This window comes from Suillus bovinus (assembly GCF_016758785.1).
Source record: "Suillus bovinus strain UH-Sbo-P2 chromosome Unknown EDB93scaffold_108, whole genome shotgun sequence".
Classification (NCBI taxonomy): domain Eukaryota; kingdom Fungi; phylum Basidiomycota; class Agaricomycetes; order Boletales; family Suillaceae; genus Suillus; species Suillus bovinus.
This window is the reverse complement of record NW_024542164.1, coordinates 15,002-39,847: the sequence shown is the minus strand read 5'-3', so window position 1 is coordinate 39,847 and position 24,846 is coordinate 15,002. Positions and strand designations below refer to the sequence as shown.

General features: G+C 47.5%; 10 protein-coding genes across 10 annotated transcripts; 4 read left to right on the top strand and 6 right to left on the bottom strand.

Annotated features, from left to right (window-relative positions):
- Positions 1–48: 48 nt before the first annotated feature.
- Positions 49–2,258, top strand: EDB93DRAFT_1095060 (uncharacterized protein; the record flags this gene model as incomplete). Its single annotated transcript, XM_041446658.1, has 12 exons — positions 49–244; positions 308–386; positions 439–509; positions 565–877; positions 933–1,016; positions 1,066–1,131; positions 1,180–1,288; positions 1,338–1,653; positions 1,709–1,977; positions 2,032–2,061; positions 2,122–2,133; positions 2,193–2,258. 12 exons carry the CDS (start codon positions 49–51, stop codon positions 2,256–2,258), a joined length of 1,611 nt encoding a protein of 536 aa, XP_041301991.1.
- A 328-nt stretch (positions 2,259–2,586) lies between these two features.
- EDB93DRAFT_1332106 (uncharacterized protein) lies at positions 2,587–3,875 on the bottom strand (the record flags this gene model as incomplete). The annotated part of the gene is made up of 5 exons (XM_041455233.1): positions 3,607–3,875; positions 3,262–3,545; positions 3,173–3,200; positions 2,989–3,119; positions 2,587–2,939 (listed from the first exon to the last, which is right to left on the bottom strand). Exons 1-5 carry the CDS (start codon positions 3,675–3,677, stop codon positions 2,587–2,589), a joined length of 867 nt encoding a protein of 288 aa, XP_041301990.1. The 5' UTR covers positions 3,678–3,875.
- Positions 3,876–3,949: 74 nt separating this feature from the next.
- EDB93DRAFT_1095054 (uncharacterized protein) lies at positions 3,950–4,553 on the top strand (the record flags this gene model as incomplete). Its single annotated transcript, XM_041446657.1, has 4 exons — positions 3,950–4,053; positions 4,117–4,145; positions 4,207–4,359; positions 4,414–4,553. 4 exons carry the CDS (start codon positions 3,950–3,952, stop codon positions 4,551–4,553), a joined length of 426 nt encoding a protein of 141 aa, XP_041301989.1.
- Positions 4,554–5,251: 698 nt separating this feature from the next.
- EDB93DRAFT_86058 (uncharacterized protein) lies at positions 5,252–6,000 on the bottom strand. The gene has a single exon (XM_041457724.1). The coding sequence runs from the start codon at positions 5,895–5,897 to the stop codon at positions 5,439–5,441; it is 459 nt and encodes a 152-aa protein (XP_041301988.1). The 5' UTR covers positions 5,898–6,000; the 3' UTR covers positions 5,252–5,438.
- Positions 5,549–7,843, bottom strand: EDB93DRAFT_86062 (uncharacterized protein). The gene is made up of 5 exons (XM_041457725.1): positions 7,678–7,843; positions 6,392–7,623; positions 6,140–6,337; positions 5,838–6,088; positions 5,549–5,784 (listed from the first exon to the last, which is right to left on the bottom strand). Exons 2-4 carry the CDS (start codon positions 7,484–7,486, stop codon positions 6,017–6,019), a joined length of 1,365 nt encoding a protein of 454 aa, XP_041301987.1. The 5' UTR covers positions 7,487–7,623; positions 7,678–7,843; the 3' UTR covers positions 5,549–5,784; positions 5,838–6,016.
- A 309-nt stretch (positions 7,844–8,152) lies between these two features.
- Positions 8,153–10,085, top strand: EDB93DRAFT_85739 (uncharacterized protein). The gene is made up of 6 exons (XM_041457716.1): positions 8,153–8,627; positions 8,679–8,758; positions 8,807–8,919; positions 8,970–9,531; positions 9,587–9,646; positions 9,700–10,085. Exons 1-6 carry the CDS (start codon positions 8,493–8,495, stop codon positions 9,878–9,880), a joined length of 1,131 nt encoding a protein of 376 aa, XP_041301986.1. The 5' UTR covers positions 8,153–8,492; the 3' UTR covers positions 9,881–10,085.
- A 747-nt stretch (positions 10,086–10,832) lies between these two features.
- On the bottom strand, positions 10,833–11,661 carry EDB93DRAFT_85654 (uncharacterized protein). Its single transcript, XM_041457713.1, has one exon. The coding sequence runs from the start codon at positions 11,470–11,472 to the stop codon at positions 11,056–11,058; it is 417 nt and encodes a 138-aa protein (XP_041301985.1). The 5' UTR covers positions 11,473–11,661; the 3' UTR covers positions 10,833–11,055.
- Positions 11,662–12,100: 439 nt separating this feature from the next.
- EDB93DRAFT_1180802 (uncharacterized protein) lies at positions 12,101–13,090 on the bottom strand. Its single transcript, XM_041450644.1, has 3 exons — positions 12,848–13,090; positions 12,645–12,790; positions 12,101–12,586 (listed from the first exon to the last, which is right to left on the bottom strand). Exons 1-3 carry the CDS (start codon positions 13,067–13,069, stop codon positions 12,262–12,264), a joined length of 693 nt encoding a protein of 230 aa, XP_041301984.1. The 5' UTR covers positions 13,070–13,090; the 3' UTR covers positions 12,101–12,261.
- Positions 13,091–15,324: 2,234 nt separating this feature from the next.
- On the bottom strand, positions 15,325–16,242 carry EDB93DRAFT_1180789 (uncharacterized protein). The gene has a single exon (XM_041450643.1). The coding sequence runs from the start codon at positions 16,044–16,046 to the stop codon at positions 15,369–15,371; it is 678 nt and encodes a 225-aa protein (XP_041301983.1). The 5' UTR covers positions 16,047–16,242; the 3' UTR covers positions 15,325–15,368.
- Positions 16,243–18,670: 2,428 nt separating this feature from the next.
- Positions 18,671–20,099, top strand: EDB93DRAFT_1340492 (kinase-like domain-containing protein; the record flags this gene model as incomplete). Its single annotated transcript, XM_041455453.1, has 7 exons — positions 18,671–18,784; positions 18,838–18,860; positions 18,983–19,148; positions 19,205–19,235; positions 19,288–19,325; positions 19,377–19,601; positions 19,655–20,099. The coding sequence occupies 7 exons, from the start codon at positions 18,671–18,673 to the stop codon at positions 19,880–19,882; spliced, it is 825 nt and encodes a 274-aa protein (XP_041301982.1). The 3' UTR covers positions 19,883–20,099.
- Between the last annotated feature and the right edge of the window lie 4,747 nt (positions 20,100–24,846).

Genomic DNA, 24,846 nt, shown 5'->3' with positions numbered 1-24,846 from the left:
GTCATGGCCTCCCCAAAACCTAATGCTCGAGCGTCTCATAAGGCTGCCATGTCGCGAACCCCATCATATATCCAATTTGCACCCCGCCGTGCGATGGCGTCCTTTGAGAATCTGGTCGCACTCGCAAACCACCAAGAACGACTCCGGGAAGCTCGAAGGATTGTCTGGAGGGAGCGCGGAGAGCCCGCTGTTGAGCTTGAAGACCTTTGGGAGTGTGTAGAGCACGCGGGGCGTGGAGGATTAAGTGAGTTATCATTTGGCATACAGATACTCACGGTGGTATGTGTTGTTTATATTTGACATGTAGGAGCTGCAGCTATCGCTTTTGCTCTCCGTGCAAGCGTGAATCTTGTGCTGGCAACTATACGAATGGGAAAGGTGCCAAAGTGAGTTAGGGCTGGAGCTTAACTCACATCCCTGATCGACTAAGTTGTGCAGGAATATGAGGCTCTCACTCATTCAACATGCGATCTTTGGAAAGGACTCCTTTAGATTCGCGGCCATGCTTGGTGAGCCAATAGATGCCATAGTGTCTTTTGCAAGCCTTTTTTATAGTTTGGATAGGCTCCTTTGTGACTATTTACAAGGCAACACTCAATGCTCTCCCCATCTTCCTTCCTGTCGATGAATGTGCAAGCCTACACTCACCATTTGAGAACGAAGATCAAGATATCGCAGCCCCACCAACGCCTTTCGAGGTTCCCCTCTCAGACAGACAACCGCGCCTTTCCTTGAGTGCTCAAGCACATCAAGTGTGGGTGCGTAAGAAGACGCGAAGATGGTACTCTATGTTAGCTGGTGCTCTGGCCGGTGGTCTCGCTGTTATGTTTGAAAAGCGATCAAGAAGAGTGGTCATCGCACAACAACTCTTCGTTCGGTAATTTACTCTATCTTCATGATCGTGCAGTGATTCATTCAAAAATGATGTCTAGAGGCTTACAAGGTTCATATAACGTGTTCACGTCGAAGCACGGTTTCCATCTACCCAATGGAGAAGTGCTCATGTTTTGTCTTTGGTATGATCTGTGCATCATGGTAGAAGTCTTGGTTTTGACGTGTGAACAGCTGTACACAAATTGTGTACGCGTTATTTTCACGACCAGACACACTCCCGCGATCATACACCACATGGTCAGTCGACCAAAAATTTTGCAGCGTATTTTTAAAATAATTTTTTAGGCTTACAACTGCGTCGGGTGCTTCATCAAACGCGATTAAGATAGTTCAAGACATGAACCAAACTCGGACGTTTGACATACAGGACATCAACAAGATCCTCGATCACGAGGTGGGTTTTTGTGCTGACTCTTCTCACCACATTCTTATTTGCTTGACAGGACATTATCCCCGAAAATAAGGTCGCTCTTCTTGCTAGAAAGGCGCTGGCTACCAATTCGCCCCCTGACTTTGGCCCCCACCCTCCCTGTAGCGCCGTGCACCCCTGGGTAGAATCGTGTACACACGTGCCGCTACCGCGCTTTGTCACAGTGTTCAAATGGGCCTTCCCAATCTACGGTGCTCTGCATTTTGTCCCGATGGTATTGTTCAAGCGGCATGCATTCTTTAAGAACCCATTACAGAATCTTGGACGTGCAGGATGGGCTACAATACGGAGTTCTGCGTTCTTAGCAACTTTCATTGCTACGTTCCAGAGTATGTATTTCCGCCGTTTCTTTGTCTCTGCACGACATTTGACATCTCCTTGTAGCATGGGTCTGTTTCAAGCATTACCTTTACCGGATGCTGTCCTCCCAAACTTTAGTCAAGCTCCCACAGAAATTGATCGACTTATTTCTTTTGTCGAAGTATTCCTATGGACTCGGTGGATTTTTTGGTGCGCTTTCGCTCCTTGTCGAGGAAAAGCGGAGGCGAGGAGAGCTCGCGATGTATGTCCTACCGAAGGGCATGGAAAGTGCCTGGTTGACGGCAAGAGGCAAGGGCTGGGTATTTCACACCGGTCAGTTTGGGGAGATGATTGTAAGTGAAGCGCTCAATACGTGTTAGATGGACGTGCTGACTGACATGTGCTAGCTCACTGCGATCGGAATGAGTATGGTTATGGTGAGTGGGAGGTTGCTATATCATTCTAATCGTCCTAATCTTATTTTTACGACAGTCCAGAGCATTTATCAGGTGACTTTGATTCTGTCCATGGCAAGGAATGCTCTAAACATGCATCTCTTATTTTGCAGAATGACCCTCAGCATCTGTCTGGGCTTGTAAGGCGGATATTGTATCAGTTCATCGGACCTAACTAAGCGAGATCGCTTATATCCTATTGGGAGAAATTGTTTGAGCTGTCATACCACTGGAAACGCACCAGGTCGCATTAATCGTCGTTATACTCGTTCGAGGTCGTGATAACCAAGACTCTATTTTTTGACGAGAACGACACATTATCCCATTGATGACAACCAGACTCGGGAGATAATACCAAACAAATTGAAAGGATCGTACGTGCTGTATACGTTCACGTAAATATATAGCTCGGCAGTAGTCACGGACTGAAAAATGCTCCAAGTCCCTACCAGAGGCAACAATCAAGCACCCGCCCTGTCCTATGCCTTTTCGCAAACTCGTCTTCACTCATACGGCATTGCTTGCTGAGAAGCATGCGCGATTGTGCTGGAAATCTGGTTGATCGGAGACATGGGGTGAATGAGAGTCCAAGAACGAAACCAGATCGTCCGCAATGACTCGATGCATCGCACTCGTGGGACGAAGCCGATCTACCCATATTGCGCCCCCAGCTTCACTGATGTCGTTGGGATCAAACCCAAATGCGTTTGGATCATCCAACACGCGCGAAAATGAGTCCCACGAGGAAAAGAGGAAGGTGGTGACGTCTGGATGGGTTTTAGTCCAGCTTTGGAGTTCTTTCTCTAATGTCTCGTTCCATGTCTGATACTGTTCCATCACGCTAGCGATATCGTCGCGCACTGTTCTTTGGAGTGAATATGTGAACCACAGCAGAAGATGCGATCATACCTGAGGGCGATCGGTGGATCGGAGGGAGGTCGAATAACAGAAAATTTCGAGCTCCCGAGGCGTATAGTCTCTCTTGGTACCGGAAAAGCCCTTTAAGGGTGTTAAACACGCCATCGATATCTTCTATGAGGCTGAGGAAGAGTATCGATCAGTTTATAATCAAGATAGCAGGATATGACCTTACGCGAGATCATTAATGCCAATCCAGGTCACTATCGTAGATCGACGGAGATGCCGTCAGAGAGACAACGTATGGGTCTCAAGAACACTCACTAAAGAGTGTATCTTGTGGCTCCCATGGGGCTGATGATGGTTTCTTCGCGACATTTGGAAGGAACTGGTATATGATCTGTCTCTCTAGGGAAGACACAAAGTCGTTTCCCCTGGCATAGTCGTACACCAGCTTAGATGAACGCGATTTGACCAGATGTCCAACCCAGTTCGGCTTTCCAGGCTCTGTGTATGTTACCCCGGGATAAGTCACTCCCAGGGGGCTCTTGATCGTCGGATGGGGAGATGATTGGTAGTCCCAACGAATGCTGCTATAAGAATCGCCACTGAATGGATCAAATCAGTGTTATAGGAGCTCGTTTAGTCGATAGGTGGATGTGGGCGTACAATATGATCAAATACTGGATCTTGCTGAAACCATGCCATGTCTTCCCCGCCTGGATGATAGTCGAGGGCATCGTGCAGTTGAACCGGGTCACTGTTAATGTTGTTCAAGGAGACAAGGAACAAATATCTCTCTTACCTGCCTATAAATTATGGAAAAATCCTCGTGTATTCCGCGCTTTGGCGGCACAAGTACTGCTCCACAAGCATGTTTCGACTTGACAGTTGAAAGGCTGGAGGTTCCCCACCCGGGATTCAAATGAGTACCCGGGATTCCCCAACCCTAAGGCCTACTCTCGTGATTTCATGTTCAAGTTTTACTTTTCACCACAACCCAATTGGTGGAATGGAAGGAAAGGAGTCCCCTGAACGCGTAAATCCATCGAGTCCTTCTACTTCCCAGACGGCGTCTGGAGTATTCTCACACTTCCAGCCATACGCACGATCCAAGTTTAGTCTTTTGCATATCACCGTGTTGTTCTGGCACATTAACCTATTGATTTAATTTTGAAGGGGGCCTATTCTTGGTCTGGGGACATTATGTACGTGTCAAAAGTGTTTACTTCACATCATCACTATCTGATTTTCTTTTGAAATGGATAGTTGCAGCTTCAGCCGTCATTCCATCCACTGTCGTTCGTCCAAACGTTTACTTTCCTCCATATCTCCACCGGGTCGGATTCTCCCTGGTTTTTGGCGGAGCCGCGTATGTCTTAGCGGCTGGTGACGCAAGGAACGGCAGTGGAATAGCTACTGGTGAGTTCTCGCCTCACTCCTTAATTCAAATATGATGTGCATACACCGCGGCAGCTTGGTCATTAACATACCTCTTCCTGCATCTCCGACGATCTCTAAAACCACCAATTTATCCAATAACACTGGCACTGACAGCAGGTACAGCTGCATGTGCGGCTTTGTACGGCACAGAATACTTCATGTACCAGACCTAAGTCACAGAACTTATTTTGATACTTGGCTCTTCTGATCGTCCTTACGCCCAGTATCTGCGCCACGACAGACAGGCATGTCTGTGGAGTTACCAAAATTATGGGTAATAATAAACATTTTATCTACCTCGTGTTCTCAAGTCAGGTCTGCCCACGATCATGAACGGACGGGATCAACCGCTTGCGACCCATTTCAAATTATCAGGAAAGTATATTTGGAAATGGAAGGTACAGCTTAGATGCTCGAGCTCGAGGTGGAGAGCTAGAGAAGGGAAGCTTGAAATGCCAATTTTCCGAGGACGTTGGAGCGATCCGATGTAACGATCGTCCCGGGCCCAAGATGGACAAATCATGATTCTTCGAGACAAGCTTTGAATCTGACTCGCAGACCTCATTGACGTCAGTCTTGCAAAAATAAATTCGGATCATAGGTCCTTGCCTACACCCAGCAGCCATGCCTAGGGTGGCACATCAGTGTATGTGACGATCACGCAAAACTACGAACTGGAACAGGTTAGAATACTTACGAGTCCCATCAGTACAGGGAGTTGAACATCAAAACGCTCGCCACTGTAGCACTCTTGAACCAGCACCAGTTGCTCGGACAGCCTAGCTAAACCAGATACAGCCAATGGGTTGTGGCAAGACCAAGTGTTATGATATCGATGTGGCGAATCGAGTGAATCGGGGATGTCATCCATCACCGGCACCATCCTATATGATATCAACGTGTACATGCGCTTTACACCGTGGGGTTCATCACAAGACGCAACATGGTTATGGTCTTCCCTGAAGTGCGGTACTTGTGTGTGGAGTACTGGAAATGGTCCGGTTTTGAAACGCTCGCGTCTGCGCTCAAGCAAACGTGTGTAGCCTTGCGTGATGAATCTAGCGGAATTGAAGTGGATACTTGATGGAAGACATGGGATGCGTAGTCAGCATGCGTGCTGTTGATAAAAGGACGAGACATATTCCAAAGAGTGTAATGAATATCTGATACATGTTTACATAATAAGACAACGCCTGCAACAATTCAAAATGAACTACCTTCGAAAGAGTGCTAAAAGCAGAAACATGAGAGGCGGCCTCCATGCTCTCCAGATGTAACATTACTCGGCCTTGCCGTGGATTGAGGTTGTGAATCGGGGGTCGGTGAAGGAGGAGGAGAGACATAGTCTTCATCAAGGATAAAACCATCATCATTCTTAGCGGGAGTACCCGCTGCAACGTTGCGCTGTAAATGGACGTATGAGACCTGCAATACAGTAAAAATTTGACCGAGTATACCTCTCTACCCTGCGCGAGAGGAACATTGACGATAGGCAACCGGGCCGATAATTGGCGCATGCGGGCTTTGAAGTTAGTGGGAGTCGCAGTAGTTGACTGGGAGGCAGGCGGTAGTGATGCAAATCGAGGCTGAAAACGTGATTACGACAGTGAACACTCGCATTCTCGCCAGAATCCATCTATGAACGCACCTGAGTCGTGGCCTGCCCCGAGGGAGAGTAATTTGAAGGGAGGGGCAACGTAGCAGGAAACTACAAGGTGATCGTCAAATCGACTGCGAAGGCAACAAGTGAGAAACATACGTCCAGTGGATCGCGAGGCTCGTGGTTCCGAATAGGACGGAGTGCGTCCGTGCTGGAGGAAGAAGGGAGAAGTTTGCGAAGGTAGTGAAGAAAAGTGGGTCGCTGTGGGTATATTGTAGGCAGAAGTGGCGGGATGGGAATAGGAGCTCTGATGGGGTTATGGCGCAAGGTGCGCTGTGGATTGCGAAGTGTATTGATCTACAAGAATATGTTAGCGCACGAACGGGTAGATATATGCGCCTGAATGCATACATTGGGCTGTGCTTCTTGCGCAGGCCATATACTGACAAGGATGTTGGATGGAATGTCGCATATGTAAATCCTGGACTTTAAGTCGCACCAAGTCGTGTAAGCCAGTTGATGTGAGTTCGGTGAGAGGATGATACAGTGTGGTTCCTGAACGTAGAATGAAGCGAGGAGTTGGCGCGACTTGAAAGCCCAGAGCTTGATGGTGTTGTCTTGGGAAGCGCTAGCGAGGAGATCACCATCAAATGAGAGTGCTAGACCTGTGACAATCAAGGTGTGTCCTTTGAAGGGGACTCCAACAATCTTCAGTGTTGATGCGTCGAACTCGTGGATTGTTCGGGGGGATTCAAAGTCGATATCCGAAACTGCCGAGTAATTGAAGGAGAATGCGGCTATGATGGTTTTGTCCCCTGCTGTCCAAAATACTGGCGCACATGTCCAGATCCCACCATTGCCTGATTTCCCCACTCTGGCATCCAGTTTCTGTGTATGTACATGCAAAATGTCGAGGCGCGTCCCAAAAAGTGACTTGACTGCCAGCTTTTTGGAGTCTCCTGAGAATCGAACAGCGCCCACATCATTACGAGATGCATCACTTTTGAATGGACCGGCCACAAGTTTGCCAGTGTCCAAGCTCCATATACGCGTGGAATCCTCTGACCCGCTCGCCAGCAAAGTGGTGTCCGCGGAGATATCGATGCAGGTGATCTTATTTGAGTGCCCTTCAAATGTTTTAACAATCCCAGTCTCGACCTCGCAGGCTCGGAGCTTCCCATACTTATCCTTGTAATTATTTTCTCCACCAGCAGCGACGACCCATCGACCATCCCTTGATACCTCCACCGCATCCACCTTCCCCTCCCAAACATCCCGCACCTTCTCAATTTCTTTACCCACTTGTAGATCCCATTGCCGAGCAGTGCTGTCCCAAGATCCACTCATCATTTTCTGACCGTCCGGAAAGTAGGAAATGGATGAAACATGGTGCAGGACATCTGTGTATTGCTCGCCTTCCGAAGGTTTATAACCCTGCAACGTCATGACTGGAGTCAGAATCGATCTGTTTGTTGCGTTGACGGGCTGTGTCAAGCTAGAAGCCATGGCTGATCTCTTTAACGGCGAGATTGACAAGTACTAGAGCGCTTATGAGGCTGGGGAATTCAGGACCAATGGTAAGGTATAGTGGCCCCCGACGTTGATGGTGAAGTCTGGCTCGTCCAAGCGCTCCAGCACTTTCCCTGTTAAAATCTATCGTCAGTTCGGGGTGCTCAGATATCGAGTTTTTATCTTACCAGGAGGTAATCAAAGAAGAGATAACAACTATCCAATTGATAGGCATACGTACGCCACATCTTTATATATATGCTTCTTCCTGTACTTCATGTAACCCATCATGCAATCTATTCATATCGATCGACGTCGAGTGATACATATCGCGTTTGTATCAATTTCATGCAATAGCACCTTCAGCTTTCAAGCCCTCTTCCAGCGACGCTAATGATTGGTATCTTCAAGTTTTATCTCTGGTTGGATTGGAAGCAAAACGTGAAATGCGACTCCGTGCAATAGACTAGGGATGTGGTTCTTGAGGACGATGAGCAAGTCACAAGGTTGATCATCGTGGGTGTCGATTTCGAGAGGCGACATTTGAAAGCTTGGGTAAGCGAAGTTTATCTGGTCTGGTACATCATCTGAGACTAGTTTACCCTTGTGTACGCCATCTGTGTGTGGAATCAAAGATCAAAAGTCAAAAATAATTGATATTCACCAAGTCTTCCCTCATCCATCTTCTCCCTAGTGTCTTACATGTTGTCTCTTATCGTCATATAAAAGTTTGAACGTGTCGTAGAAACAACATGATTGATACTCCGACGACCCGCAATACGAAACTGCTCCCGGACCCTTGCTTTGACCGCGGACTTTTGTGACACTGATCTATTGTTCTCTGGGTACAAGCATGCATCGTACATTTAAGCTGTGGATGCCACCCACAACAGCCACAATACGCGAACAAACTTACAGCACTACAGCTCCTTTTCCAACCTAGATCCCCAATACCATATCTTTCCATCATAGTATCCGTGTTTTAGAGACTACACCGCGCAAAATGAACGAAGCACTCCTTCCTCACGCTGCCCACTCATCCAACAACCTAATCTCAGCTCCAAGTCAAGAGAACCTCTTCATGGATGAAACTACACTTGGCAAGCTATCTCGTGCACAGCTACAAAAGGTAGCTAAGGTGTGTCTCGCGTATTCCTGTCTTGAATACCAGCAACTGACCTGAAAATAGGCTCATGGAGTAAAAGCGAATATGAAGAGCGTGGTAATCATTAGAGAGTTAGTGAAACTCGGCAAGGCTGTTCCCCTACTGTTTGTGCTTCATCTTTGATGCTATAAATGGTCCTGATAGTCGTTCAGTCAAAATGAAGAGAGCGGAGAGCCACCGAAAAAAAAGTTAAGGACGACAGAGGAGGGGCATCCAGCAGCCGGTCCTTCAACACGAAACACGGACTTACCTATGGATACAAGTTGTGAGTGTCATACCTCGCGTCGCAGTACACGAAACCTAACCCTTGGCCAGCTGATCCTCCCATCATCGAGGAAGATTCCCCTACATCCGTCCTGATTCTGGCAGCAGAAAACAAGACACCTACAAAAGAAACCAGACATACTGGTGCTCCTGACAATCGAGCGGGAAAGTCGCCAAGTCTTTCGCCGTTAGTGACAAGTCCCGATGAGCACCCAGCAGTGGATGGTGAATCCAGTGATTCTGGTGATTCCTACTTATCCTACGGAAGTCCCAGTCAACAGAAATCCCCTGTCAGCTCGCGTGCAGGAACTCCTCCTCCCGAAGAACCACAACTACTCAGCCGGGCTGTAGACACCATGAAGCAGATCACAGCCGACGATCAACGCATTCTCGTCCAGGCCGCCGCTCTCCGCAAGAGAGCAGCGGGGTTGAAAGAGCAGGCGAAGAATGTGCGAGATGTCGTGCGCGCCGAGCAGGGACGCCGAGTGAGATTGGAGGCCTACTTCACGTACTGGAGGGAGATTGAGCCCAAATGGCCAAAAGATTGGATCTACGGAGAAGGCGAGGAGGATCAGATCCAGACTAAGCGAGTGCTGAAGACTATGACGCCACCGTATGTGCTCTGCTGTCCTTGACTTACGCATATTTCTTACCACTTTCGTTGATAGGCTACCGTCAACAGGACCGACAGGCCCACCTACCTTGTCTTCTGACGGAAGAGACGCACCGTGAGTTTTTGCTCGCATTTTGTCTGTCAAACTTAGCTGACGATGACTATCAGAAACTCTCATAGAGAATTGAGAGGACCTCAACTTCGGCCACAACAGGAGGCTCATGAGCAGGAAAATGGGGCAGTTGACCCTCCTGCAGAAGTCGAGCAACCAGGTGAACGCGCCAATTGCCTGCCCTCCCCGCAGTTTACAACCGACGGAAGAGCGGAAAAACGAAAACATTGTACTTGAATCGTTGACGATTGATATTTCGAGCTTGATCTACTGTTGCTACCACTTTACCCTCCGTTATGATATATCCTGTGATAATGTGTATCACTCACAAGTCGTGTAATTGTTATACCTCACTGATTGAATTTGATAGTGACGCCTGCCTGTCCATCTGCTATTGGACTCGGGACCAGCTTGCGTTCCCCGGTCTAGTTTGTGCTCCACAACCTGTTCAGCAGCGGTCAGAAAGAAGGTGATGGCCACAAGGGCGTCCCGGTAATAAACCAGAGATGATGCTCATCTGCCACAGGCTCGTCGTGGCTGAGGCACTCGATACTTATCCGTGATATCATCTGTGAATACGTAGAGTCGGGAAGACAACGTAGTGATGCCAAGAGACGAAGGAAGACCGAGCTATTTGAAACTTATTCTCATTGGGCTTAAATATAAATTTCTGAAGGTACTAGAGCAACAAAGGGAGGACTTATGACAAAGGTAGCTCCCGTAGCAAGGGCGACCTTGATGGAATAATGGAAATCAAGGAACAAAGGGAGGACCGTCATCACCCGGGCCGAGTGACTGTCATTCGTACCGTACATATTATGTCGGAGTTGAGCCATAACTGCAAAGTACTGATCACCCTCTAGCTGCACGACGATCGACCTGCAATGACTCGGAACCATCGCCGACATCCATCCCCATTATTAATTTCATATGAATTTTCCGATATCCAGATTCCATATCAGCGTAGGTTTGTGGATCATCCGTGCGGAAAGTTCGTATAAGAATTTAAATACCTTGTCGTCTATAATAGACTCCTCGACATTCAATATTTCCTGTAAATAGCTCTACAGAGAAGGGTGAATCAGGGGTGAGTAAGCGCAGTGAGACGGAACAGAGACATACCAATGAAGAAGGAAGTTTGGATGGCTGCATACAATTCAATGTAATACAAACATGTCAGAGTGAAAGATGGAAGCTCTGAGTTTATGAGACGACAGCTTGGACTACACCATAAGAGATGGGCACACTGGCAGTCGGAGATGGTGCCTGTACTGTTCGTAGTTGTTTGTTGCTCTGGTGTCTAGCATTTATAAGATGTTCACAGTCGCGTTGCGATATTCAATGATCGGGATAAAAGCCGCTCAACTATAAAATCAGCCTCAGACTATGAATAGAGATAAACACGAAATATCTCATACCCAATGAGGCAAAGTACGTGAGCGTAGAGATAGCAGGGCCCTCTGCGAGGTAAGACAATAGAGTGACGGTAAATTTCTGGTAGTTGCCAGTAGGGGGCTCGTGGGTTCGGGCGTCCAAGTGTTTGCATAGAGAACAGATTCCGACCCGTCTGCAGGGTCGGGGCACAAGCCGTTCACGCAACTATCGATCGCTAAGGCAATGCCAACCTGATGCCATGGATTCCTAGTAGTACAGCATCCTTCAGAGTGACACATGAAACTGAGAAAGAAAAAACCTAGTACTAACCGGTTGAATAACCTGACCGGGGTAGAAGTTACAGTATCTCCATTCTGAGGGAATCCTAGCTCGATTGTCTGAGCCAAGGTAGTATAACTCCCTGCAGTAAAGATGGCTATGCACTTGAAGAGCATGTAAACGGGAATTTGACTGTAAGGTTTTTGAAAGGCAGTTTGTAGGTCGGTAAATCAGTTGGACAACTTTATACCCTGGAGGTAAGGTTGCAATGTCGGCATGGAGTTTCAAATGATACACACACTAGGTCACGCATTGGATCATCGGACAGTTGGGGGGAGAATAATGCTTCATCCGAGTGCACGGGTACCTCAGGTTAGCCTGGGTCTGAGGCTATCGTGACAGTCAAAGCTCGCCGCCGGGTGTATCCAAACAGGGAAGTATAGGCCTGGCCTATGGGCTCGAGGGCAAGGTCGGACCCAATCGCTGCTTTTCAATTAAGAATCTGTACACAGGAGAATCCAATTTCCGTCACAGAAGAATCGTAGGACCCGCGATATGACGAAGTGGGCTATGCTACTTCCACTCACGCAGGAAGAGATGCAGGGCAAATACAGGGACAACGAAGTTGCAAAACAGCCTTCGTATCCGGCCCAAAGCGCACCAATCTTGGATTCGCATGTGCTCGAACAAGGATTTGATGGGGACCGAAGACCGCGCTGTGGTGGTTGATTAAGTCATGTAAATTTAGGCTCTGAGAGCCTGGATTTCCAAATTCGGCATGACGTATGTAGATCGTACGAACTATCATAGCATCATAGCATGTATGTATCATATGTACATAGTATCCATCATAGCTTGTATGTCACAATATAGACGTGAGGATGAAGCAAAGATATCTACAAAGAAAAGAAAGAATCTAACATATCATTCATCGACTGGCCCGAACTTGACGCGTCGTACGTCGCCTATACAGGATTCAAACAAATCGCATAGTCAACAGTTTCTCCAACGATCTTGTCGAAATTCTTGGCGAACTCGGCAGCTTCGAAGTTTAAGACAAACTCATTAAACTCCTCGACCCAAGACAAATCTGTAGTCTCGCCGAGACTGTCATTGGACTCGTTCAACATCTCGCTCCGAGTTAAAGCGCCAGAGTCCTTAATATTGTTGACGAAAGGACCCAACTGCGCGTTTGAAGAACCTTCGCAAGACCCTTGAGAACTCTTGTCGGTATCTTCCTGGTTCATGGAACAAAAGTCCTCGATATTGGCAAAGTCCCAATCGCTTTCACTAGTAAGGATCCATATATCAGCTTCAAAGTCGCATCTGAAAGCACTACAGCACTCACGCTTCGTCATCTTCTGAGGATTGCAGCCAGGGGTGCTTCATCGACCTCATATGATCTTGTATGCCAGCGCGTGGCACTGCAGGTACATTTTCGCACTGTGGCATGCAGCATCTGTAACAGACCTCGCCATTTTTCTGGACGAGTTCCTGATGAAACAACTGTCAGCATGATGACGAAAACTGAACACAAAAAAATCGACTCACGAAATCGTAGTTGTCAAAAGTTATGAGTTGCTTCTTTCGTGGAGGAGCATCAGAATCATCCAAGTCCTCCGCCTTGCGCTTGCCGCGCCTGACAGCACTTTCCTCGGGGGCAGCTACTGGTGCTTGTTGCTGCGGTTGCTCCAATGGTTGGTTGTAGGAGGGTTGTGCCAAGGGGGGTGCGACAGGATAGTAAGGCGGCGCAGCCGCCGGAGGTGCACCCATACCCTGGAAAGCGGGGGGATAGCCACCCCAGTGCTGGGGGGGAGGAACCGGGTATGGCGCTCCTGGGGCTTGGCATGGCGCTACTGGAGCTTGGTAGATTGCTTGTAGATGTTGTTGATAGAAGTATGCGTAGAGCTCCGGGGGATAGGGATGAAAACGCGAGGGCATATATGGAGGCTGGGGCATTACTGGGGGGTAGGGGTAAGGCCCATTTTGAGGCGGGCCTTGGATCGGCATTTGGCCTGTTTGAGCTGGCTGATGGTACATATTCAGTTGTCTGGGATGGTCGCGATGAAGTATGGATGGCGCTAGACTCTAGCCTGTGACAAGACAAGATGAGCGATAGAAGGTAGAGTAAGTGTACAAGAGTGACTTACAGTACACAAGTTATATGGTAGACGTGGAAAGCAAAATGCGATGAGTGGTGAAGAGGAGGAAAGAATTATAAGTTGCAGAATTTAAGCTGTCGAAGATTCCACAACTAGTGGATGGACCGTTGTGCTTAGTCTTGCTTTGTTGCGTTGTGGCCAACAGATATTTACACAAGCCAAGCAACACACAAAGGATCCCGTCCACTAATTTTGATTCCGTCCACAAACAGTAGCATAACCCGGATATTCCCTGGAGCTGTGGATATGTTGAATTAGGTCTATTCACAAACATTAAACACGACGCGCTGAATTTTATTGATTCCAGATAATCTCCCTTTGGATAGGTATGATCATGTATATGTTCACCAGCCGTTACGATGGACTTAATATTGCCATCCGAAATTGCACACTCGAGATCTGTCGACAAAATCCATTAACATAGAAACGTCGGACAGGAAGTCACATGTTTATTGATACTAACGATATAGACATACGGCCAACTACCAACAGAAGGCCGCGTCTCTGGGTTGTCTGGAACAGTCCCCAAGAATGTCAGGTGCGAACTCCGAACCTTAGCAACTCGTGTAATTACTCTCCCCTCTCATAGAATCGTAGTCTTTGAGCTCTTAAATGAGCACGTGACAGCCTGGTGTATGCTCTTCACATCCACAAGCGATCTGCTTCCAGTGGAACATGCTAAATCACATCGAGGGATTGTAAAAGTGCAAGTAACAGACGTACCGTCAAGTCAGGCGCGACGAGTACCTCTGTTTCATGAATTACCTCCCGAATGCAATGTCCCGTAAGGCCACCGCGTGCCTGCGGAATTTTGGTGAGTACTGGATATTAACTTCACATTTGATTTGACTTGAAATAAATTGACGTAGGAAGACATCGTCTGCCGTTGTGGACTTGGACATCTCACAACAGAAATGTTTGTAGTTCCAAGTCCAACGGGGTAAACAATGTATAAATCATCTGCGCAGGCCAATGCGCTTTCCTGGCATGTAGTGAGTGCCCGTAGCATCACCTACATCGAACGTATTTTCGGTGCGCACTATGTGATTGAAAGCGTCCAAATCATAGACTGACTCCATTCTACCTGAGTGACAAGAATCGAAATTGAAATGCTTACCGTGCTCCCGCGTTTTGCACGATAATCAGGTCAAGGGCGTGAACATCAAAGCTCAGATAATACGGTGATTGACATAGTCGAGCACCACCTTAACAACATTACAGATTCCTAAGTCACCGAGTCAGCGTCCGTGCACGTCCCCCTTTATCAAAACTAAACGCACTGATCAACTTCAAGGGTCACTTCCAAAATATGGCTTTGTCCACGGTCCTGCAACCCGCTGAAGACGAAAACCAATTCAAAATCTCGCAAAAACGAAGTATGAGGGGTCGACATCAAGGAGCAACTTGAGGGGCATTCTGTGTACATCTGCTCTGGGTGGACTGAACTATTTTTTATAAATCATTGTGAGCGTCTATCGGACGACTATTCATGTGAGTTCTGTGGAATTCGGTATTGTCTAAACGGAGAAACTCACCTCACCATGACATAGTGCCTAATCAGGTGTGTTCAACGACTCATAAAGTTCTTTTTCGCGAAGGAAAGATGTGAAGCTTCTTCAATACACTGACTTCGAAGGGCTGCCTGTATCGTTGTAGTATTTGCTGGACAACCACATGTGGATAGAACAGTTGCTGAACCGACAGAAATCACACCTTTGGAGCACTGACATTCTTTCGAACAGTTTTTGTGAATTTTCGTATTGGATAAGGGTGATTCAGAGGCGGCGATGTTTCCAAAGTGATTTGTGCAGTGACTCGTCAGCGGTTCAAGTCGGACGTCCTACTCCGTCACCTTCAAACTCCGACATGCACTACTCGACCGTCAGAAACACTGACAAGGCTTACCGTATTCACATGACGATGAGAGCACCCTCGTTTATCGCTTGGCCTCTAGTCTGAGAAAATACACGCAGTGAGATCTTTTCTTTCATACTTGACTCGGTTTTGAAAACGAATTCTAAGCACAAACGGATGTCGCATGCGCGCGCTTCCCTGCCAATTCCCTGCATTACGATGTGTTGATAGCCTCGAGAATATTTTCCCAAAGTCAAAACTCCAGTCTCAGAACCTACACCCACTTTTACACCTCTTTGTAAGACTGATAACTTCCGCGTCTTAATAGCTAACCGAGACTTCCATCCAAATTTCATGTCCCTTTCCCTATTTTGACAAGACCCAAGACATTTCCACACGTCTTGCTTGCGAACGCGTAACACCGGGCCTTTCTCCAGGCTATAACAGCGTCCCTGGAGTGCAACTATGTAATTTCTCACTTCTCGGTACCTTCTTGCTTCTCTATTCCCTATAGAGACTTGTTGCTGCCCAACTACCGGAATACAAGACAGCAAGAAAACGACACAGCTGATATTAATTCGCTCCCAGACGTGCACTGGTGCAAGGCATTCCTGTGCTATTATTCTCGTGCTGGTATCATGGCGGACTGAGGATGCCTCCTCGATGGCACTTAGGGCGGGTTGACACACCTCGCCAGGGTGGACACAGTAAATGGCAGCTGTGGTAGTGCTCATGGTCGCAGTTGAATTTGTGTATACTCGTCCATTGCTGTATCTTCCTCGACTGATGACTTCACGTATATATCAATTCTACGTCATCTGCGACACCCAGAACCATCTTCAAAATCTCACAGCTTGATTGAGTCGGATTATTTTCCTTACTCATCCTCGTTGAGCGGGATGTTGGTTTCACATTATGGAGAACTTGACATTGATCCAAATAATGAATTTCTCTGACGATGTATTACAGTGGAGACTTTCCGTGGAGGAATGCAGCATGTAGCTCGGTGCAACTGAAGGGCGCACTTCGGGTGTCAGGTTATGTGCAGAAACAGGTGTTGAGGACGATGACGGTGTGCCAGCGTTAGTTGTCGGGTGCGAATGAACAGAGCATCGTGATCCAATTCTTCTCAAAGCACTCTTGGGCGAGTTGAATATCTCAAAACCCATCATTATCAACGTTAAGGGCTACTCACGGGTTGCGAACGCGCTGCTGATTGGGGTCCCACCTACTAAAGTCAGAAATCCCTTCATATCGCTTTCAAACCAATCAAGCTGACGATTCATCAGGTGAGCGCATCGACGAGCATCACATTGCACCATTTGCGATGCTCTGGATCAGTAGTCAACCAGCAATGACAAACTCTATGACGCGAGTGGCTGTCCTCGATGTCGATCCATAATCTTTGAAAGACTTCCTTACCTTCGATATACTCCATGGCTATCCAACTTGCCGTGTCATCCTCGATCGTGCACTGTATGACTTGTGAGTTATGAGGGTGATGGGCGTCAGGCTCTGCCTTCGATCTGTTCTTCGATGAGCAATTGTATTTATAGTAGCAAATTTGAAAATACAATATGAACAGTTTTGACCTTCGTTCGTCTCTGTGAATAGATCGCGTGTCACTTTGCGTTCTCACTCTCGACAATGTTGTATACGACTGATCGTCTGCAACCTAGATGTCGACCTTGAAATCTGTAAATGGGCACCGGTTGAGAAGTTACGAAGAAGGTTGTGCACTGGATGGGATGCCTGCGCGTACTCAGAGCAATTTAATAGAGACTCGGATAGGTGGCCGAGTCAAAACGAAATCGACAAACGAGCAACGATAAAGTTGGGGTGAGACGGGGAGATTTGACGCTTCAATGATACTAATGGCAGTGACTCTAACCATGACTGTGAGGCGGGAAGCAAGGAGAAGCAAATGCGATCAATGGAAGGATTTAGGCGCGTCGTACAGCTACCATGCGGAAAGGGCGTGTCGGGGCTGTGCGCAAGGCCTTCTCACATTCAAGACTTCATTGCTCCCCAACGTCTTTGCTGCTAACCTCTCGGTAACACCAAATTCTGATTTGTACTTCTAGTGCGGATGAACTGACAGTTGGCTTTATCAGGGGGCCTATTCTTCAAATCATTTTCAACGATCGTTGTAGACTCGGAGTACATCGATACCAGGAGCCTCACCTTTGCACTGTCGGGAAACTTGTTCGCACCCGACTACTTCACGGTTTCGCTCGCGAAGACATAGCCATGGCTTCTACGTCGACAAAGATAGTCGCTACAGAATCGATTCTGAAACCAACCATAACCTTGAAGGGTCATGATCAAATGGTAAAATCTATGTCCTATTTTCCAGATGGCCAGCGGATCATCAGCGGATCCTGGGACCACACTGCTCGACAATGGGAACTGAAGGCGGGCAAGGAAATTGTGGAAGCGCGCGATGTTTGCAAGGAAGAGGTGTGGGCAGTGGCGGTGTCGAGGGATGGTCGATGGATTGTCACTGGTGGCGGAGATTGGAATGGTGCCTGATGGCAAGTGCGTCAGAAGATGAAACAACGCGGATATGGAATCTCGACACCGGAAAACAAGTGGCCGGTCCATTCAGGAATGCCAGTTGGGTGGGCACAATTCGAATTTCCACAGATTGCAAGAAGCTTGCGGTCAGATCGGGGTCGTGCCTTGAAATTTGGGATGTCCGATCACAGACATTGGATGTCACGCTCGAGGGAGAATTTGACACATTTGCGCCAATATTCTGGACAAACAAAAATAAAAATATATTGGCCGCATTCACCTTCAGGGCCCATGACCACTCAATCTACGAATTTGACGCATCGACACTAAAGACTGTTGGTACTCCCTTCAAAGGGCACACCAAGGATGTCACCATCCTCGCACTGTCATTTGACCATACTCTCCTGGCCAGCGCTGCTCATGACTACACCATCAAGCTTTGGGCTTTCGAGTCCCGTCAGCTCCTTGCCTCCTTTGAAGTTCGGAATCCACGTTCCCTTGTCCTCTCACCCGACTCACACCAGCTGGCTTACGCAACGTATACCGAAATTGAGATCTACATCTGCGATATTCCAACCGAAGTACTTGCTCAGGCATGTGTATGCATTTCCTGTAAACATCCACTTTGTGTGCTAACATTTCCTTATAGACCATTGCACGCTCAAAAGGACCCACAACTATGTTGCCTGCCATAGCTTTTCCACCTCTATCACAAATACCCTCTTCTACAGTAGCTCCAGAATCACGCCTATCCCAGTTACTGCCCGACCTTTTCTCCTCTTCCCACACTCATACAGTCTTTTCTTCTCATAATAATAATGTGCCTGACGACCTCAATGCAATGTTCCAAGACCTCTCAGAATATATCTTCAAGGATGGAGACTACCCTGCTGCTCGTGGTGGGTTCGGCGAGATCTGGAAATGCACCTTTTACATCAATCCTAGCCCCGTCAAAGTTCGTTTACCATCTTTTGTCTGTCCACCTGTCTAAATTTTATCATCTTGCAGATCGCCGTGAAAACATTGCAGGTGTACGTTGATGATCAACTTGGACCAGCCAAGGAAAAAAAGATCCAGGCGAGTGTCTCACCGGAAGATTGAGTTCCTCACTGACACGAGGCTCCACTTCGTAGAGGATCATGCGTGAATTCAGGATATGCGCCAACCTCGATCATCCAAACATCCTACGCATCTATGGTTATACCCATGGCTTCGGCCCATTTCCAGCAATAGTCAGTCTTTGGGCGGAGAATGGCAACTTGACAGTCTATTTGGAGCGTCAAGGTACGACTCTGACTCTCGTTCGGCGATTCCAACTGGTAAGTCTCTCTTCATCCATATTCAATCCCTGTAACCCAACTGATGAAAATCTTAGCTAACGCATATCATAGCTGGTCTGCGATATCGTATGTCATAGACTTTTCTCTGTGCGGACCGAGCTGTAACTACTCTTCACAGTTCACGCCAACAATGTCATCCATGGCGACTTTAATGGGGTAAGTTCAATCTTCTCGATCGTTCCGATTTTATTGAAACGCGAGTTTCAGCCTAACGTGTTGATCCATGGTGATGGCACTGCGTGTATTGCTGACTTTGGCCTTTCCTTGATGTACTCCGAGTTTATAAGCGCCTCCCAGGCATCCTGGACGTCCACGCTCAAAGGAAACATGCGATGGATGGCTCCTGAGCTACTCGTAGAGCGGGATGATGGCTCTCAAGTTCGACCAAGCGAGCAGAGCGACATGTATTCGTTTGGCGGTGTCATGCTGCAGGTATGTGTGGGCTAACTTTGGCCTCTCATTAATATGAAAAGCTCTACTCGTAGGTCCTCACCAACAGATTACCCTATTATAACCTCACGAACGATGCCGCCATCATACTCTGCATAGCCAAGTCGCAAACACCCTCTCGATATCGTTATCCTGAGCTCCCTGAGCAATACTGGCCATTTATCGAGCAATGTTGGTCTAGTAATCCTTGGGGCCGTCCCTCGGCGGAGGGAGCTGACGAAGCGATCAGGAATGAATTTTCTTTGCTATCCAGATCTCAATGATTCTTGACTGCCTCGCATTCAGAAATCTGTTTACAGTACAGCCAGATGAATAGATCTAGGTACTCATGTAGGCTCATTCTATGATCTCTCTTGTGATATTGACACGCTTGTGCTACGATGAAGAACGTCAGTTGTAGGATCATTGTCGATTATTGTGTTCACGAATTCTGCGACAAGCATGTCGCAGGCGCCAGACGAGACCTGGTCGGAATCGAAATGACATCATCTTACATCATGGATTGCGAAACATTTGTTTCCGCAGCATTCGGATGTCTCACAAGTGCTCTTTCACTCTATATAAGGCCCCTGTCCGAATTAACCTCGCCTACTTTTGACTTCCACTTGCTTCACTCGTTCAGAACTTCAGCTTCACATAAAGTTTGTGATATTCGATGATGGAACAAACCCACAACACGAACTTCGCATGATCCAACAAGTTTCGAGCATACTGCACGATTGCCTGGATTCGAACTTACTCTCAGCTGGGCCTTCACAATAGTTGGCTTTAGAAACCTCTTTTCTGCGGTAGCGCCTCTTGGAATCGACTGGATCTCGAGTCTCGTCTAACCGATAATCTCCTTCATGTCGATCTCCCAACCGATCTCTGCATATGTAGGAGACCCGATTCTGACGACCTAGTTTATCTGGCCACAGTTTCTGAAATCCGACCATAAGGGCTCTCGCAGTCCCTACTGTCTTCTGCCATTTCAAGTGCTTTGGACACTAGTCACTTTGCCGACCCAATCGATACTTTTTCGACGGATCTCACCCATTTCCGATGTTAGCTTAGCCTTAGATCATCCACCAAAATTTCCATGCTCGAGTTCACCGAATCAGCCCCGTCACCTCGTATGGTTCAAGATCACGATCGATTAGTCCTTGGATCTGCCTATTTTCTGAGTCTCATTCAAGCTGATCCGCACCATCCGATCGAACGTCGCCCAGCTAAAGGTTATCACGTGTGGTCACTTAACATTTCGCTCAAATTTTTCATCTTTTTCCTTGCTCATCTCTTCAACAATTCCTCTGTGGTATTCGATTTCGCGGCTCAGATCCGAAAACCTGGTACGATCCAGTATGTGACTCGGAGCCAACAAAACTCGCTTTCACAAGGCCAGGCTTCGTGCGACCAAGAGGAGCATGTTTGTTCTTTCTCCATCATTGGTTCGGGATGACTCTTGGATTTTCCTGTCTACCATTTCGCAACGATCTCCAGGTCGATCTCCGCTTTTGCGACTATGCTTCGATGATCTTGTTTGCCATTCGATTTCGTGCGGCCCATATAAGTTCTAATTGGTCCCCACCTTTTCAAGTCCGCTTTGAGGGCCCGCTAGGACGAGCACGGACCTCGAGAGATACCGAAGACCAACCATTTCATACGACTCTGTTTATCGAGGACTGACTACAACACCACGAGAAACTACCGACTACGAGCCAATACTACTGCTATTGCGCCAGACTTTATTACACTACCCAGAGCTCCTGTCAATGCCCTGGCACTCCCGAGGACTGTCGATAAAACTTCGTACAACGCATCCCTGCTTTGAATGGTGTTTTGTCCACATGGTCAAATATCGATCTTCCTTAAGTCTTTGCTTTGTCTCGACATCCTTGAATTTCTCGCTGATGTTCTTGTTCTCATTCTTGTCAACAGTGCGAGTCATGATTCCGTTGTCTGTCTTGCACAATTACCAGTGCGCGATTCTGTTTCCAATCACACTGGGGTGGCTGTGAAATTGACTTATGGTACGGCGCGCTTCATTCGATGGCGTGCCGGAGCTTCAGGTAGGAGTGGCAGGCGCAGGAGCCTCACCCGTTTTCCTACTGTTGTTCTCGACAGACTTTTTCATCCCTTGTATCTCGATGCGTGCGACGCAATGATTGGCTCGCATTTGTGAATGCGAGGTTCGTTGGTCTCGATCTTAATGCCCTTCGAAGATTCAGAAGCTTTTTCGGGTTGCAGTTGGAGGTACGTCTAATGAACAACTTTCGGGCTGGTGATCGAGCTCATGATTTTTGCAGAAAACATGATCTTCCAGGCTTGAGCATGAGCGCAAACGTTCTGACCTAACGAAAGTACTAATCTTCGCACACTTCCAAAGACTCGCTGACTCCGGTAAAGTCACTAGGAGCACCATATGACCCGAGAATTCTCCCTGACTACCGCGGAACATTTTCTCATCCAAAAGAGAACGAGCTCAAGCAGCTAGATATGATATAGCAGAAAACGATCCCATACCTATCCCGGTCATGAAACTTATTCCGAACCAAGGAGGCACCCTTTTCACTGATGCAAACCACAAAACCCACTAGTACTGTTGTAGCGTCAATATGCGTGTATCTTTGTTTCTCTGGTCTCGCTGGTCGATCTTCCATACTGTGGTTGCACCATGATTTGGGCTGGAGGGACTGGTTGTCTTTCGACAGGCACGATGCAATCGCACATATTGATCATCCTTAAGTAATCGTCGCTTGCAACGTATAGGTCCCTAGTTTCAAGTGGGTGCCTACATATTCATGTGCTTCCTTTATCCTAAATACATGCTGCAAGGCAAATGGCTCCAAGTTCAAGCAGCATGTCCACCTAACCCATACGCTCTTTCTCCAGATTCATTCTACAGACTCAATAAATGCTTAAGCATTAAACCGCGGCGTTCCACCTGGGTGATTCAGGGTTGTCCACACGACGCGACTCACGCTATGGCGAATCAGCGTTAGGCCGAGTAATATCATGCTGCAACGCCCGGGTTCCCATTTTCAAGGGTATGCATACCTGTCACATGCTTCCTTCATCCCATCCTAAATGCGACATTGAATCTAGCGCTGCTTCTGAAAGGCCTTACTGTTAATGTGTTTCGGATATCAGTCGGGTCAGGAATTCTGCCGTTTGCTCCTTGTGCAACAACTCTGGTTCTCGATCTCACGGACATTCGGGTACTTTGTCCGGTCATTCCCCTGCGAAAATGTTGACGAGTTTAAGTCAAAGCACCACCTGGCTACCTTGGCAAATGGTCGCGGAATTGTAATTAGCGGCGATTGCTGCCGAGTCTGCGGTCATTTGTTAAGGGGTAACAGTATGCGTCAAGATCTGTGGTACCGCAGTCGAGCTACATCATCTATCACAGATCCCGCACATCACACAATAAGCTTGCTCCTGTTACCCAGTGCTGGCGGTGTTAATCATGGTGTGTGTTCATTGTAGTATTTCACAATTAACCCTGGGATCCGAATACAACTCGTAACTCGTGATATCCAAGGGTTTTATGCGCGTATTCCACAACTAATATCAGCAACATCTCTTTAACGTCTTCGGAAAGCGCTCACCGTCGCAATTTACATTGCAACCGTTGACCTGGCTACTAGTATGCTCTGATTAGTGGCAAAACCATGTGAGCACCCTATCGAGCGTTTATACGTATATGGTCATTAATACGGGCTGCTCATCCCTGAAAATGTGGATTGGATGAACAAATCATCATCGTCATGGACCAACATTCACTAAACCGCACCAAAAGCACCTGCGGAATGCGAGGCTCCGGCACAAAATTTGAGGCCTTCACGGAAATTATTTCATGGTGCGTGAGCCAGCATCTGTTTTATGATGCAAGCACATGCAAATGGTTTAGCTGGGACTTGTACTACTTGTGTATAAAAGCCAACGTACTCGACTCAGAAAATACCATCAAGTTTCAGCATTCCAGCCATGAAATTCACTTCAGTCACCAGTGTCATCATTACCGCTACAACGCTGGCTAGTGTAGCCATCGCAGGCATCATCCCCATCATTCCAAAGTTGGGGGACACCGTGACCCCTATCCTGAGTTTGAGGGACACCAATTCCTCTACCACGGACATCATTCCCGACTTAGCAGACATCATTCCCGACTTGGGGGACATTTTTCCCGACTTGGGGGACATCATTCCCAACTTGGAGGACCTCATTCCCGACCCTTTATGAGCGTTTGACTTGCTCTAACAACGCGACAGTGTCTTGGTGAGTCTGTCTTTTCTCGTTGTCTTCCCGAGTCCGAGTTGCTGATGCACTTGCTCTTTCTAGAACATGTAAAGCAATTAGCGTGATACTTGTAGGAGGGCGTGAAGGAGAGCGAAGGTTGAGGGGGTCATGATCGCGCTGTCTCGTTGAATGAAGATGCTTTAAAGATGTGATGTGTTGTAAAATAGACGATCGACGAGGTCCAAATTATGGCTTTTATCGAAGTCTCCTTGTTTGATTTCACTTGTGACCTAGAACCACGTCGCTGCCGGCAGTATCAGTGACAAGGAAAGGAAAATCGGTCGAGAAATCCGCCATCTGAGATGGTAATTAAAAATCGAAAGGGTTTGAGAATTCCGGACGGCCAAGACGGTGGACTCAAAATCGCGAAGTCACGAAGCAGAAGAGCGATGACGCTGTAAGTCCGCTTACCTGACTCGTTCCCATGGACCATGTGCATGATCAGCAGGCAATGCATGAAATGATGTCATGAGTGCACGAATCACCGTGGGAAGTCTGATCCGTAGAATCGTCTAACTGAAGGGGAATGAACACAAAGGTAACTCATACTACTCGTAATATCAATAAGCTGAATTTCAAATCACTTCACCAATAGCCCGTCCTCTTATCTTCCCCTCTAGGTGAGCATAATGAGAGGGCGAATATTTTTTTCGTCGTGGGTACTGTCAGTGTCAGTACTCGAGACCATGCCATTGGTATCTCGTCCACTTACGCTGGTCATCCTTATTCAATGACCCCTAGCTCGCCGATGCTGTTTTTGGCTTCTGCTTACTCTACTAAGTGTCACCAGGGTGTTTTTACTTTGCATTTGTTATTGCATGTGCTCCTCCGACAGAGGCAGAAAGTCCACTAGCACGGTGCATGCTTGCGTGTCGCTTTTACAAGCCAAACAATTTTCTTGTGATGCTAGTTGCCTGCCGGACGTTCGTTCATAAGGACGTGGAACGCA